We start from the raw sequence: 14,133 nt of genomic DNA on the forward strand, positions 1-14,133 counted from the left end.
GAATCTGTCTTATTTAGAGGGATAAAGAGAAGCTGACGTGTCGAGACCGTCTCCCTGCCTACATGACCAACGTGGTCATGATGCTGTTAATGGTGAGAACAAATACTTGACTCAACATAATTATGCCACTTTTTGTCTCCGCCAGGTCGAAGGCGCGGCCGAGACTATGTTTTGCTCCCTGTCCGTCCGTCCGTCCGTCTGTGTACAGCTAATCTCTGGCACCGTTGGAATTGTTTTCACATTGGCCTGTTATAGCGCCACCAGGAGGCCGATTTTTGCAAAACATCTCTATAGTCATCATGTCATCAAGACGAGTCCTATTTCGTCCTGATTGGCTCTACTACCTGGCCTGACATTTTTCTAGGTCTGATTTGATGTATTACCGAAACGCATTTTGTAACAATATAAGAGTTAACTCCAAAGCTATTCTCCAAACAGGTTTAACATTTATTGTGACTCAGATATGACAATTTACTATTACACTTGACTCCTAAATCTAATCTGAACATGTATTAGATTTGCTGTGAGGTGAAGAGCTATGTTAAAGTAATACTAGGTAACGTTTTCAACAAAACTAAAGTTAAATTGTATATCTTTTGCGAGTGGCAAAAGTTTCACAACACCCACTCCGTGAATTTCACCCCCGGAAGCCTTTTATTTATATATTTTCTATTGAACGTGTACGGGGGGGACTTTCCCGGGAAAATGACGTTCCTGGCCAACGTCATGACGTCGTGGCCGACGTCCTCAGGAACTACCGCAACGGTTTCCTGTTTGGCCAGGAACTACCGCGCTATTAACAAAAAGGAACCTCACGCTGATTTTAAGATAATGTAGGATTGGAAGATCGAAAAAGAACAGAAAAAGAAAGCACAGCTCATGGTAACTAATGCTCCACTGGCTAAGAGAAACGATCCGTAGATAGTATAAAACAATTAAAAGATCGCTTTTTGAAACGCTTCCGGCTTCCGGTGAAAACGAATGGAATTCTGGGTAATCGAGGATTATGGAAATTCTATGCAGTGACGGTAGTGACCAGCAGAGGTTGCTAAAAATCGTTAGTTGTGATTTTGCATTGTACAACTTTAACAGAGGATGAATAAGATATACACCTCCCTCATCCAAATGACTCTCCACACACCTCTAATATGAAATCTATCTCTCTCTCTCTCTCTCTCTCTCTCTCTCTCTCTCTCTCTCTCTCTCTCTCTCTCTCTCTCTCTCTCTCTCTCTCTCTCTCTCTCTCTAATCAGATTGGTGTGACATTTGCCCTTGTGTTTGGGGTGATCCTTTATCGAATTTCCACCAAGGCAGCTCTCCACATGAGCTCCAACCCCATCACGCGCAGCCACGTCCGCCTGACGGTCAAAACCACTGCGGCCATCATCAACCTGGTGGTGATACTCATACTGGATGAGGTGTACGGAGCAGTGGCACGATGGTTGACTGTGTTAGGTGAGTAGTGGGACACGACTACTAAGGCTGTCACGATTACACATTTAAGTTGACGATTAATTGTCACTCAAATAATTGCGATTAACGATTTAATGTTATGTTTTGTGTGGATCAACTTGCTCTCCGTTTTTTTTTCAGAGGTCCCAAAGACAGACAAGAGTTTTGAGGAACGCCTTATTTTTAAGACCTTCATCCTGAAATTTGTGAACGCTTTCACACCCATTATCTACATTGCTTTCTTCAGAGGAAGGTTAGTAGCCTAAACTCACATCACCCATTGACACCCCTGAGCCCTGTCATAATCATGACTATCGTGTTAGCTGGTGAATGCATACATTATTATTATTATTATTATTATTATTATTATTATTATATATATTTTTGCTTTTTACCCCTTTTTTTTGTTGTCATAATGCCAATTGTTTCCTCCGCACACATGTCTGTGTTGTCACTGCTGTTGTATCCTAATGATTAAACTGCCAGTGAGGAGCCCCCACCGGGAGGACGTAGAGAGCCTTCGTCCTACTCCTCCCGCCCAACACTCCCTGCTGACACGTGCTGCCCCCCCAGCACATAGGATTACGTGCAATGACAATTCTCCCCGCCCGGCTTCCCTCCCCCGAACACGGGCCAATTGTATCCGCGGTGCACTCGACAAAGCCGGATGCACCATGGTGGATTTGAACCCACGACCTCCTGGGCAAGCACTTTACCACTGCGCCACCCGCGACTGCCAAATGCATACATACATAAAATGAGATTGTTTTATACTCATCTGGGGGGGGGGGGGGGAGGGGGGTATTGGGCTGGGGGTGAGGGTTGGGGTATGTTCCTGGGGGTGTAGGTAGGAATGGAGGTGCTTTTAGGTAGGACTTTGGGCGTTTTGCCCCGTCCTCTTCCCCGTCCTCTTCCCCGTCCTCTTCCCGTTTCAATAATTGATTTCCGCTCCTTAACCATTATGTTTATTTTCCCTTAAAGGCTGGTGGGCAGACCAGGCAGCTACTTATATGTGTTTGAGTCATACAGAATGGAAGAGGTAAGATATTAACCACGCGTAAGCCATATTTTATACCGTGTTGAACGCTGAATTGCCAATCTAAAGCACAAGCTGTCAGTTTGATTCCTGTGTTTTTTTTAATGCATACATTTTTCAGTGCCAAGTAAAAAATAGATTTTTCATTTATCTTACCTTTTTAAATAGTCGCAGAATATTTATCTTTAGTATGATCGATCCTCTAATGGTTGGTAATCACAGGGGCTATCACTGTGCACTTTCTCATTGAAAACAGCATGTCTGGGCCAAAAATGCAGGGGGGGGGGAAGCAACTCAAGCAACAGCTGATTTTCTGCAGACGCTAGACCAGAAAGCAGATGGAGCATAAAATGTTGCGACCACATGATCTCTAGATCTCTCTGCCTGAGAGTCTGAAATGGTGGCTCATAGGAAGAGCAAGACCGCCACCTAGTGGTAAACACTGAAAACACAGTTTTGGACATGCACAAGTCTTTGGCACCCTGGGCAAATGAAAAAAAAAATGGACGTGCACATGTCTTTGGCACAGAATGAGTTAAAAACTGATTGACTAAAACAAATCTTCCCCAGTGTAACTGTGTGACACTGCGTTCTTTTCCAGTGTGCTCATGGGGGCTGCCTGATGGAGCTGTGCATCCAGCTGAGCATCACCATGCTGGGGAAACAGCTCATTCAGAACAACCTGTTTGAGATCGGAATACCGTAAATATACAACCCTTCAAACTTTTTTTGTTCTTAGCAATAAGCTGATCCTCTTAAAGCACCACTATGTCACTTATTTTTTAATGAATAAAATGTCATGTTGTCCAATCTGTATGGTAGAGAATGTTAATACAATATAAGTTTTACAATTGGTGTGGTTGTATTTTGTCTCCCTGCTCTTCTATTGAGACAAAGGTCAAAGGTCATGTCTCACCTAGACACAGGATCACATTGTATTTATCCCCTGAGCAAGCAGGAATTAGATCAATGGTAAAAAAAAAAAGTCAGCTCTTGCGCAGGAAACTCAGTTCAAATCCGGGGTAGAAGAGGAAAGTTACATAGTGCAGCTTAAAGGGTTAGTTCAGATGTTTTGAATATTTTCTGTAGGAAATACTTACCATTAATGTAGTGGTTGCAAAGGTATTAATTGATTGCCTGAGTCCCGTGGTCAGAGTTATGGTCCGGTTCTGATAAATATGAAGTAGTTCCGGTAGATTAGTAGATTTGGTGGGGGCCGTTCATTAAAAATAAATGAATTAAAAAAACTAGCGTCATTTGTATTGTTGACCTATTTCTACCATATAGAGCAGGTTTCGTTCAATTTCGACTCCTCTGTCACATGGTACTATTTTTTGTGTCATATATTTTGTGCGTGAGTAGGCTGCCGCGGCGCAGTGATTCTGGACACAAACATTAGTACCATGTGACAGAGGGGTCGAAATTGAACGAAACCTGCTCTATATGGTAGAAATAGGTCAACAATACAAATGACGCTAGTTTTTTAATGAATTAATTTTTAATGAGCGGCCCCCACCAAATCTACTAATCTACCGGAACTACTTCATATTTATCAGAACCGGACCATAACTCTGACCATGGGACTCGGGCAATCAATTAATACCTTTGCAACCACTACATTAATGGTAAGTATTTCCTACAGAAAATACTCAAAAAATCTGAACTAACCCTTTAAGTCAAAACATCATACAATGTGTGAGCTGGGTTTGAAGGAGGTGAAATGATTAGGGTTCATTGTCTTCCTCAAGGACAATTTGATAGGACACATAGACATATGACCTCAGTACTGTATGCTTTTAATATCGCAAATAATATTGAACATTTAATGTGCAAACACATTATTACTCATCGGTATGCACCCAAAAAATGAACATTGACATTATTTTTTATGTGTGTGTGTGTGTGTGTGTGTGTGTGTGTGTGTGTGTGTGTGTGTGTGTCTGTGTCTGTGTGTGTGTGTGTGTGTGTGTGTCTGTGTCTGTGTCTGTGTCTGTGTCTGTGTCTGTGTCTGTGTCTGTGTCTGTGTTTGTGTTTGTGTCTGTGTCTGTGTCTGTGTGTTTGTGTATGTGTGTGTGTGTGTGTGTGCGTGTGTGTGTGTGTGTGTGCGTACACGTGCGGGTGCGTGTGTCCCTCAGAAAGCTGAAGAAGTTGATCCGGTACATCAAGTCAAAGCGCATGCCTTTCCAGGAGGAGGAGAGAGAGAAGAAGCTGCAAAGATATGAGATAGACCACTTCTTAGAGCCGTTCGCCGGATTAACACCAGAGTACATGGAAATGAGTCAGTACCACGTGCACACACACACACACACACACACACACACACACACACACACACACACACACACACACACACACACACACACACACACACACACACACACACACACACACACACACACACACACACACACACACACACACACACACACACACATTCCTAGGTGTCTCTAATGATGAAGTGGCTATGGGTTCACTTCTGAACAACAATCCATTAATTAATAAAATATGCTTTGGCATTGTGAGACAGAGCAGTGCAGCGAAGGCTTCTATGATACCCAAGAAGCCTAATAATACATATAGAAACTAGCAGCAATTACAGGAGCCAAGCACACACCTAGAAACTGTGTAGTGGAGTTCTTTGTACAACACACAACACAGTACAGCTGTTATTCTATGATTCTGTTTATGTGAGATTCCTATAAAAAAAGCAATTGATTCGATTGAATCCATACCATAGTATATAACTTCAAACTCTCTCTATTTCTTCTATCACTCTGTCTCTCTCTAGTCATTCAGTTTGGTTTTGTGACGTTGTTCGTGGCGTCTTTCCCTCTGGCGCCTCTCTTTGCTCTCCTGAACAACATCATTGAGATCCGACTTGATGCCAAGAAGTTTGTTGCTGAGCTCCGACGGCCTGTGGCAGCCAGGGCTAAAGATATTGGTAGGTTGACAATCTATATACACCATAACTACTGAAAACAGCATTACATGCCTAATTGCGTTGGCCCGTCATTTATTAAACTTGGGCGTATAGTAATTTCAAATGTCCTTTTTTCAACATGCTATAAGCGAAGCTGACAATCAGATTATCTAAACAGCCTATACGTATTCTGCCGAAAATATAATACCTATGTCAAAATATTTAATTTTTTGCACACACACACACACACACACACACACACACACACACACACACACACACACACACATACACGATCAAGCACACAAGACAGGTCTGCCTTTAAATATGTTTTTTCAGTAAAAACAACCACTTGACCAGATGATGGTATGTTTGATATTAATTAAGCCTTTGAAGCCCGGACGGCTGGCGTAGCCCGGTCCGGGCACCTAGGCTCAATGTAGCCTGAAAAATAAAGCCTTTGAAAATCAACTTCTCCTTGTGTGTGTTTTCAGGTATATGGTACAACTTACTCAGAACGGTGGCGAAAGTGGCTGTCATAATTAATGTAAGTAGAGCTTCAGCTTACACATGGCAAGACACACACCTCACATCTCAGCTCCCTGGTGTTTAATCACTCTGCATTGATCACTAGTCCTTTTTGGTCTATAGGGCCAGCTATCTTATGCGCTAACTTGATATATTCCAACCAACGCACATGCGGCCTATTTGTTGGCCTTGAAATGAGGTGTGGTATGGTGCAATCAGGGCGCACTGCTATCTAACGCACAGAGTTTGCACTTTGTGCCAAGACCAGCTTCAAGTTAGTCTTATCAACCGTCTAACTAACAGAATTGGAGGGGAAACACCCCGAACGCTTTGAGTTCTGTACTCTGTGTCATAGATCATCTAAATATGACCCATAGGCCAATACAGGCTAACATTGTTCATGTTCATGTATATGCAATCAATCACCATTAACATTTCTATTCCACGTTCTCTCCTCTGTCCTTGCATGTCTCTCCCCCTATTGCTCTTACTCTCCCTGTCTTCATACTGTTTTTGTTCACCTTGCTCTCCCTTTGTCTCCCTCCTTGTCTCCATCTCTCTTTCTCTCTCTCCCCGTTGCCTATTTCTTCACCACGCATTCTTTCAACCCTCCCAACTCCAGGCGTTTGTCATATCCTTCACGTCGGACTTCATCCCTCGGCTGGTCTACCAGTACATGTACAGTCCTGATGGGTCCATGCATGGCTTCGTCAACCACACCCTGTCTTATTTTAATGTCAGCCACTTCCAGAATGGCACAGAACCCATGGACCCCATGCACCTGGGCTACTCCGTTGAGATGTGCAGGTGAGGAGTCTAGCAAGTCAAGAGCCTGACCCATGCCAGATGTTTTGGGTCTGATATCATTCCCCTTTTTGGAGAGTCTAGGACTCTCCAACCACAGATTATTATGTTGATTATTATGTTTTAACTTCCTATTTTTTTAAAAAAAGGGGGAAAAAATGTGCTTTGTTTTCTAATTAAAGCGGCACTATGTAACTTTTGTTTAAGGATTAAAAAGTAATTTCCAATTTGTACAGATTTGTCCAATCTGTATGGTAGAGTATGTTAACACGCTTATACAATTGGGGTGGTTGTATTTTGTCTCCTGCTCTTCTATTGAGACATTTATAGATTGTGTCAAAGGTCACCTAGACACCAGGATCTGACACCAATTTTGACCTGATGGTCAAGATTCAATTTATCCCCTGAGCAAGCAGGCAGGCTCTATTAGATCAATGATAAACATGTAAGCACTTGCGCATAAAACTGGATTCAAATCCGGGGTAGAAGACGAAAGTTACATAGTGAAGCTTTAATTTGAAAGCTCTATTTGAGAACATTTAACGGATACCCTGTCAGCAAAATATAAAACAAAGTGAAGGGGTCGATTCATACTAAATGTCATTGTTTTGTAATAAACTGGTTAAAGCAAGCAAAAAAAACTGTTTACATTTTTCGCTGTATTGTACAGCACTTGCACAGCTGCATTTCTATGTATGGAAAGTGCTATCCTCCTATAATTTGACAAACCTCTGTCATGGTGTCATGGTTGGTGAGGCCAAAATTGCTCTGCCCGGTTCTCCACAGCCATTGAACATTACCATGTGCACCTAACAGCGAAGCCTGTTTTTCTCAGATGTTTATTAGTGTTTTTGTGTAAAACACTGTCGCCATGGTAACGGGGCTGCCTCCCGGGTTGCCAGATCATGTGCGCATATCCCCCCACGGATGTGTCGACCGGGTATGGACTAGTATAAATAAAGCTCGTTATCATTATAGTGACGGGGGTCCATTGGGGTCACTGTCAGTCCTAGTCCTTATATGTCCATATATGGAGATCCCTGATGTCATCAGTATATGCCCATATATGGGCATAGTTATTTCTGAATCATGGTGACCATACCGCCTCCCCCATGACAGCCGGGGCGCCTGATGGAGGGGAAGGGAACTGGTTGGAATAACGTGTTCCTTCCACGCGCTACGTCCTACCGGGGAAACTCCCCCCAGGTGATAAGAAGGTCAGTTGGCTCTCATGCATTGAAGGAGGCATGAGCTCTGCTCTGGGCTCCCAGGATCACTTAGATAATTGGCACCGGGTTAAAAAGGGTTACAAAATCATGGGATAAAAACAATTATTTAAAAAAAAATGAATCATGGTGACCAGTGGACGGACCACGACCACGTCATCACACTCAAGTCACTCTGACACGTTGTGAACCGAACTCTAGATCGCTCTAAATTTAATATACTAGTTTTGATCTAATATCCATTCATTTGTTTGCTTTAAATTGCTTATTAGTTAAATGTTCTCAAATAGAACTTAAAAAAAAAAGCTGCACTATGTAATTTTCCTCTTCCACCCTTGATTTGAACCCAGTTTTCTGCGCAAATGCTTACATTTTTACCATTGAGCTAATAGAGCCTGCTTGCCTGCTCAGGGGATAAATTGAATCTTGACCATCAGGTCAAAATTGGTGTCAGATTCTGGTGTATGACCTTTGACACAATCTAAATGTCTCAATAGAAGAGCAGGGAGACAAAATACAACCACCCCAATTGTATAAGCAATACATATATAATAATAAAAGCTACATTGTGAGGCTTTAATAGACATCTAAATCAGAGATGGAATGTTTTTTCCTTCCCTCTGCAGGTATAAAGACTACAGGGAACCACCTTGGTCAGCCACTCCCTACGAGATCTCCAAGGAATTCTATGCTATCCTTGCTGTGCGCCTGGCCTTCGTCATACTCTTTCAGGTAAAGCATTTACCAATGCAGCGATTCCCTCAACTCACAATTTGATTAGATGTATGATACTGTTCATGATACGATTCCTTTTCTTTTTACAAAATTAGATTAAAGAAACTGAAAAAAAGATAATTTCAATTATTTCTCAGACAAAAACTTTAAAATACGTTTTCTCTTCTCTTATGTTGTTCAGGTTATGGTTAATCTGTTGCACTTTAGGGTATAGAATTTGCCTATATTGGGAAATGAGTGTGCAATTTTACTGGACAGAGTAAATTAAAAGATAATTCATAATGTTTTGTATAGTTGCACATAGTGCAATAATAATAATCTTTATTGTATTTCTCCCCTCTAACAACACGCACGTGCGCACACACACACACACACACACACACACGCACACGCACACGCACACACCCGCACGTTCACAGAACGTGGTGCTGCTGATGAGCGACGTCGTGGACTGGCTGATTCCCGACATTCCCAAGGACATCAGTCTCCAAATCCACGAAGAGAAGATCCTGCTGGTGGAGCTCTTTATGAAGGAGGAACAAGGCAAGATGCACATCCTGGACTGCATGATGCCAGTCCCCCAGCCAGCCCCCAGCAAAGCCCACATGCCAGCCCCACAGCCGCCCCCCAGTAAAGCAGCCCACATGCCAGCCCCACAGCCGCCCCCCAGCAAAGCCCACGTGCCAGTCTCCCAGCCCCCCCCCAGCAAAGCCCACATGCCAGACCCACAGCCCCCCCCTAGCAAAGCCCCACAGCCGCCCCCCAGCAAAGCCCACGTGCCAGTCTCCCAGCCCCCCCCCAGCAAAGCCCACATGCCAGACCCACAGCCCCCCCCTAGCAAAGCCCCACAGCCGCCCCCCAGGCCCAGCAAAGCCCACAGCCCAGTGCTCCGCCCGCGATCCACAGTCCACAGTAACAACGCCAACAACTTGAATGCAGTGGGTTAGTACTTAGAGAGTAATGAAACACCAAAGGTCCTCTTTTTTCTTTTGTCTGATTAATTGACCCTTTGTCAAGTCCCGCCCTGTGGTTCTTCCATTGGTTGCCGTTTCTTGGTTGGGACAAAAATCCTTTCTCTCCATCCACTACCATTGAAATAACATGTTTTTCAGTTGCTTCGTATTGATATTCAGTGTATTCAATTCTTATTTAAACTTGGTCTCAGTAAAAAAGGAACATCTCAGGTGCAGTATAGTGACTGACTGGGCATAAATTATGTTTTTTTTTAATGTTTTAGATAATTCCACATAAACAACCATAAGGCGGAACGAGGGTGGAACCAGGGTAGAACAAGGCAGAAAGAGCCTGCTGGTTAGTCAGTCAGGGACCAATCAGAAGGCTGACAATGGGTCAATTCACCCAAAAATATATGTTTTGGAGATTTTTCACCGCGAATAAAAACATCAACCTGTATGAACGAGGCATCGACTACATGAATAGCTTGAAGCCAAATATTTGCAGACACATTTTTGTTGGATCATTTCTACGCCATGACCCCGGTGTGTAAAGACATTAAGGCCTTTCAGTTTGATGCTATATCCACTAAACAAATCTCCTGTCCACTCTAAAATTCATAAGTATTGTGGCAAGAAATGTCAAAATGTATCAGATTTTCAAAATTCAAACAAGGCCTTAGTGTTTCATTACTCTTTAACAAGTAAATATCACTCTACTGAGAAGCTATACCCCCAGCCAAATCAGAATAGCAGGGTTGCTATAGCCTGGGATCCAGAATGATTCGCTCCGTTCGGCGGATTTATTTTCTCACTTCACGACTCAGTCTGGTAAAGATCCTATTTCCAAGGGGTAGGACGGGCACAAAGAAGCCGCAGCTTCTGATTGGTCTGTGCCAGACTTCCAATGTAAAAGTCGGGTCACTTCTTGACTTTGGAAATACAAGTCAAATAGGACCATGGCCGGACTAAGAAGCAAAGTGAGAAAAAGAAGTCCGCTGAACGGAGTGAATAAGTCTAGGATTCCAGGCTAGGGTTGCCAGCTGGTGAAGCTAACTCGACAGCTGAGGTGTAACCAAGTCTGTGCCCTTATTCTTGTCCGGAACATTCCAGCAAATGGAAGAGCAGCTCTCTGATGATTGACTAGGGAATGGACTTATGGAAGAGGAGCTTTCTGAGAACATGTAGTAGGCTGAGAGACTAGAGAGAGAGAGAGAGAGAGAGAGAGAGAGAGAGAGAGAGAGAGAGAGAGAGAGAGAGAGAGAGAGAGAGAGAGAGAGAGAGAGAGAGAGAGAGAGAACGAGAGAGAGTTCACTCTGCCATTTTCTTTCACTGAAACACAAAGCAATGTCTTAAGTTAACCACAGCTTCATCTGGAGATTAGAGCTCTCGGTTGTAACTATGTTTATGTCTTCCAGCACTTATAAGACTGACTACTACTGTCTTTAAAGAAGAAGAAGAAAACATCACTGTCTTTGTAATCTTACAACTGTATGTTTTTGAATAACTAAGACAATGACAATATATATTGTATAGCACCAACATTACATCAGCACTGGTGATGGGAGGCATGAAGCTTATAGCTGGCTAAAATGTTTGTTTGTTTTTGTCACTGGAAATCTGTGCAATAACAATAACTTCATTAACATATGAGATATGGTCAGCTTTAAAAACACAGCCCTGCAAGTGTTATGGAGAACATTATGTACATGTTCTTATAGCCAATAGATCTTTGCTTAACTGAAAGGTTACATATCGTCGCTGTTGGATGGAAACCTTGCACGTACAAAACTGTTACTTTTAAAGAAAATGGAAAACAATTACCTGTGATCCAATAGATCCAAAATAGTTATTATTTAGTCGCAAGCTCTTGTTAATACTTTTTATATAATTCATATTATATCATCTATTTTGGTTCAGCATTTATAAAACCCACAGACACACTAAACCATGTTCACTTGCTCACATTAGAAATGCTTCTATAAAAATGCAATTCATCATTATTATTATTATTATTAAAATAGCACAAAAAAAAAAGATCTACAAGCTCACAACATGTCGTTTGTAGATTGGCTATTTTGCAACTTTTGTGCGAAACTAAATATGGCGATATGAGGTTTCTGCCTGACAGCAACAATATGCATAGCGAAATCATATTGCCCAAGCTTTAAGGAACACAGAGGAAGAAATCAGGCATGGTAACACAGATTTTTGAGATTTGCTAGCACATATTTGTACAGAGGGTATTGCTTGTAATATGTAATGGGAAATTAAGATAAAGTTTGCACCATTATAGTAATATTGCAAACGACTTGAGATAATTATCCTGTTAGAAAATACAGTCACCTCCAGAATTGTTGGCACACTGATAAATGACTTATTATCTTAAAGGCATTGTATATATACATATCACATAAGTAGCCTTGAGAACCAATGGTTCCAGAGCCAAGTGGCCCATAGGTCAGAAGTCTATCTCTTGTTTATGTAGCATGAGGCAGCTTAGTGTAACAAGTACATCCCCCGGCCATGATGTACAAGTACACTACCTGGACATGGCGCTAGTATGTCGCAGGGACTTACCCCCAGTCCTACCCTTGATGCAGAGTGCCAAAGCAGGGATGCATCATTTTTATAGTCTTCGGTGTGACTCAGGCCGGGGATTGAACCCTGACCTCCCAGTATCAGGGTGGATACTCCATGTGGGCACTAACCATGTCATTTCAAAATTGTATAAAAGTAATTCCCACCCTATCGGTATGCTACTCGGATGCCACTTGGCATAGGCACTCCCTCCGCTGTGCCTCCCAGGGCTCACCCACCTTGTTTCAGCGTCTACATTTGTATTGAGTCGATATGGTCTGCATTCCCTCGGCATTAACACGGTACAGAAAAGGCTTCCCAAGCATAAACTGATGACGAGAAGGGATGATGGAAAGACTTCAACCTTAACAACACACTGTCATCCAAATCAAGATATCTCGAAAGCAACTGGCTGGATTGTCATGGAATTTGCTGGCCACCTTCATGCTATACGGAGGATGAAGCCTAAACCATTTGAGTTAACCCCATGAACTGTTGCACTCTTGCACCACCCTCAGGCCAAATTGCGAACTTTTTATTTTTCATGTTTAGCCCCACTAGGCTCTAAGGATGGCAATGTGAGTTGGTTCAAACCCCTTTGGTCCAGTCGGGTGTAAGGAGCAGCACGGCCTCTTGGGGCTGCTAGACTCACAGTATTCTTCTCCCATTTCCTCCGGTAAATAAACTATTATTGTGTCACTAATCGTAGTTGTTTGTTTCCCTTTATGTTGCTTCCCTCTGACACGGTCACAGAGGCAGTGAGATTTGGAGATAAGATTTTCAGGTTTTCAGCCTCCATATTTCCGTGGGGGAAAAAAGCCAAACATTCATGACCCACTGAACTATTTGGCTGTATGTGTAATGGGCTTTTTTTTTTTTTTTTTTGTGCGCTTTTGCAGGACAATGTCAAATAAGCCAAAAGTAATAACTTGCACTTCATCTTAGGCATAGACATAATTGTGAATCTTTTGTTGTTTTATTGTTGTTGCTGTTGTTGTTTTTAATACTTGTAATTTTTATTCATTGATTGCCTTATCAATAAAGGTTGCCAATAATGCCAATAATTTTACAGGTGACTGTATTTGGTATGTATGTTATATACAGTAGTGAACACAGCTGATGCAGTCTTTATATTCCTTCTTACATTACAGATGCACAAAGTGTTGATAGCTTTGATGTTTTTTATTTAAGTTGGGTTAAACTTCAGAGATATGGTGAATACATGCCACTCCGTATGGCTGTGAATGGCTGTTACACACCGACAGTGGAGAAAAAAAAGTGAATCGGCAAGGTCTCTGTCATACTGTACATAACAGTATGCTCACTGAGAAGTAATAATTAATTTACACTCACACCTTAACAATAGCAGAACTACTAGCTCACAACGTGTCGCGATGAAGCGTATTGTGAATTTTTAACTAGGCAACCTTTTACGCGTTAACTCTTTGACTGCGGACGACGCGATAACGCGTCAAGTGCTACTTTGTCCAGTTGGCCGTCGACGCGTTCGACGCGCTGGACGCGCTGGACGCGCGTTCATTGTTTAATCTCTGATTGCGCTATGCTGCTTAATATTCAATGTTATTTTCGAGTTCCACTTACTTCACCCACATCTGCATCCGGTTTCATGACCTGGATTCCGTTTCCGGTTTTTGATTTTTTTTCCCGGTCATTTTCGTCCATAATAGGTAAACAAACGGTTTTTCACATGGTATAACAAACAAACGGACAGGTTCTCTTCTATAATCTATGGTCTGGGTGACGATCAGTCATCGCCGTCGTGTATCACATCGTAATTTTCGCCGATCAGAGAATCTGTGACGACTTCACATCCGGATTCATGTATTTGACAATTGCACTGGCTGTGAACAGGGCCAGTGAGTGATCAAGCTGATGAAG

At 42.5% G+C, this 14,133-nt stretch overlaps 1 protein-coding gene across 1 annotated transcript in view; it reads left to right on the forward strand.

Annotated features, from left to right (window-relative positions):
* ano1b (anoctamin 1, calcium activated chloride channel b) overlaps positions 1-9,435 on the forward strand; it is a gene marked incomplete at its 3' end in the record, with an annotated part of 124,489 nt that extends 115,054 nt beyond the window's left edge. Inside the window, exons 17-27 of the mRNA XM_080438215.1 lie at positions 18-92; positions 1,254-1,455; positions 1,594-1,705; positions 2,434-2,491; positions 3,090-3,190; positions 4,624-4,766; positions 5,277-5,429; positions 5,903-5,955; positions 6,559-6,743; positions 8,593-8,698; positions 9,121-9,435. Of these exons, the coding sequence (XP_080294341.1) occupies positions 18-92; positions 1,254-1,455; positions 1,594-1,705; positions 2,434-2,491; positions 3,090-3,190; positions 4,624-4,766; positions 5,277-5,429; positions 5,903-5,955; positions 6,559-6,743; positions 8,593-8,698; positions 9,121-9,435 (1,503 nt within the window). The remainder of the gene's footprint in view (positions 1-17; positions 93-1,253; positions 1,456-1,593; positions 1,706-2,433; positions 2,492-3,089; positions 3,191-4,623; positions 4,767-5,276; positions 5,430-5,902; positions 5,956-6,558; positions 6,744-8,592; positions 8,699-9,120) is intronic.
* Between the last annotated feature and the right edge of the window lie 4,698 nt (positions 9,436-14,133).

The sequence above is a fragment of the Gymnoscopelus braueri genome (assembly GCF_963280865.1).
Source record: "Gymnoscopelus braueri genome assembly, chromosome: 9".
NCBI classification, from domain to species: Eukaryota; Metazoa; Chordata; class Actinopteri; order Myctophiformes; family Myctophidae; genus Gymnoscopelus; species Gymnoscopelus braueri.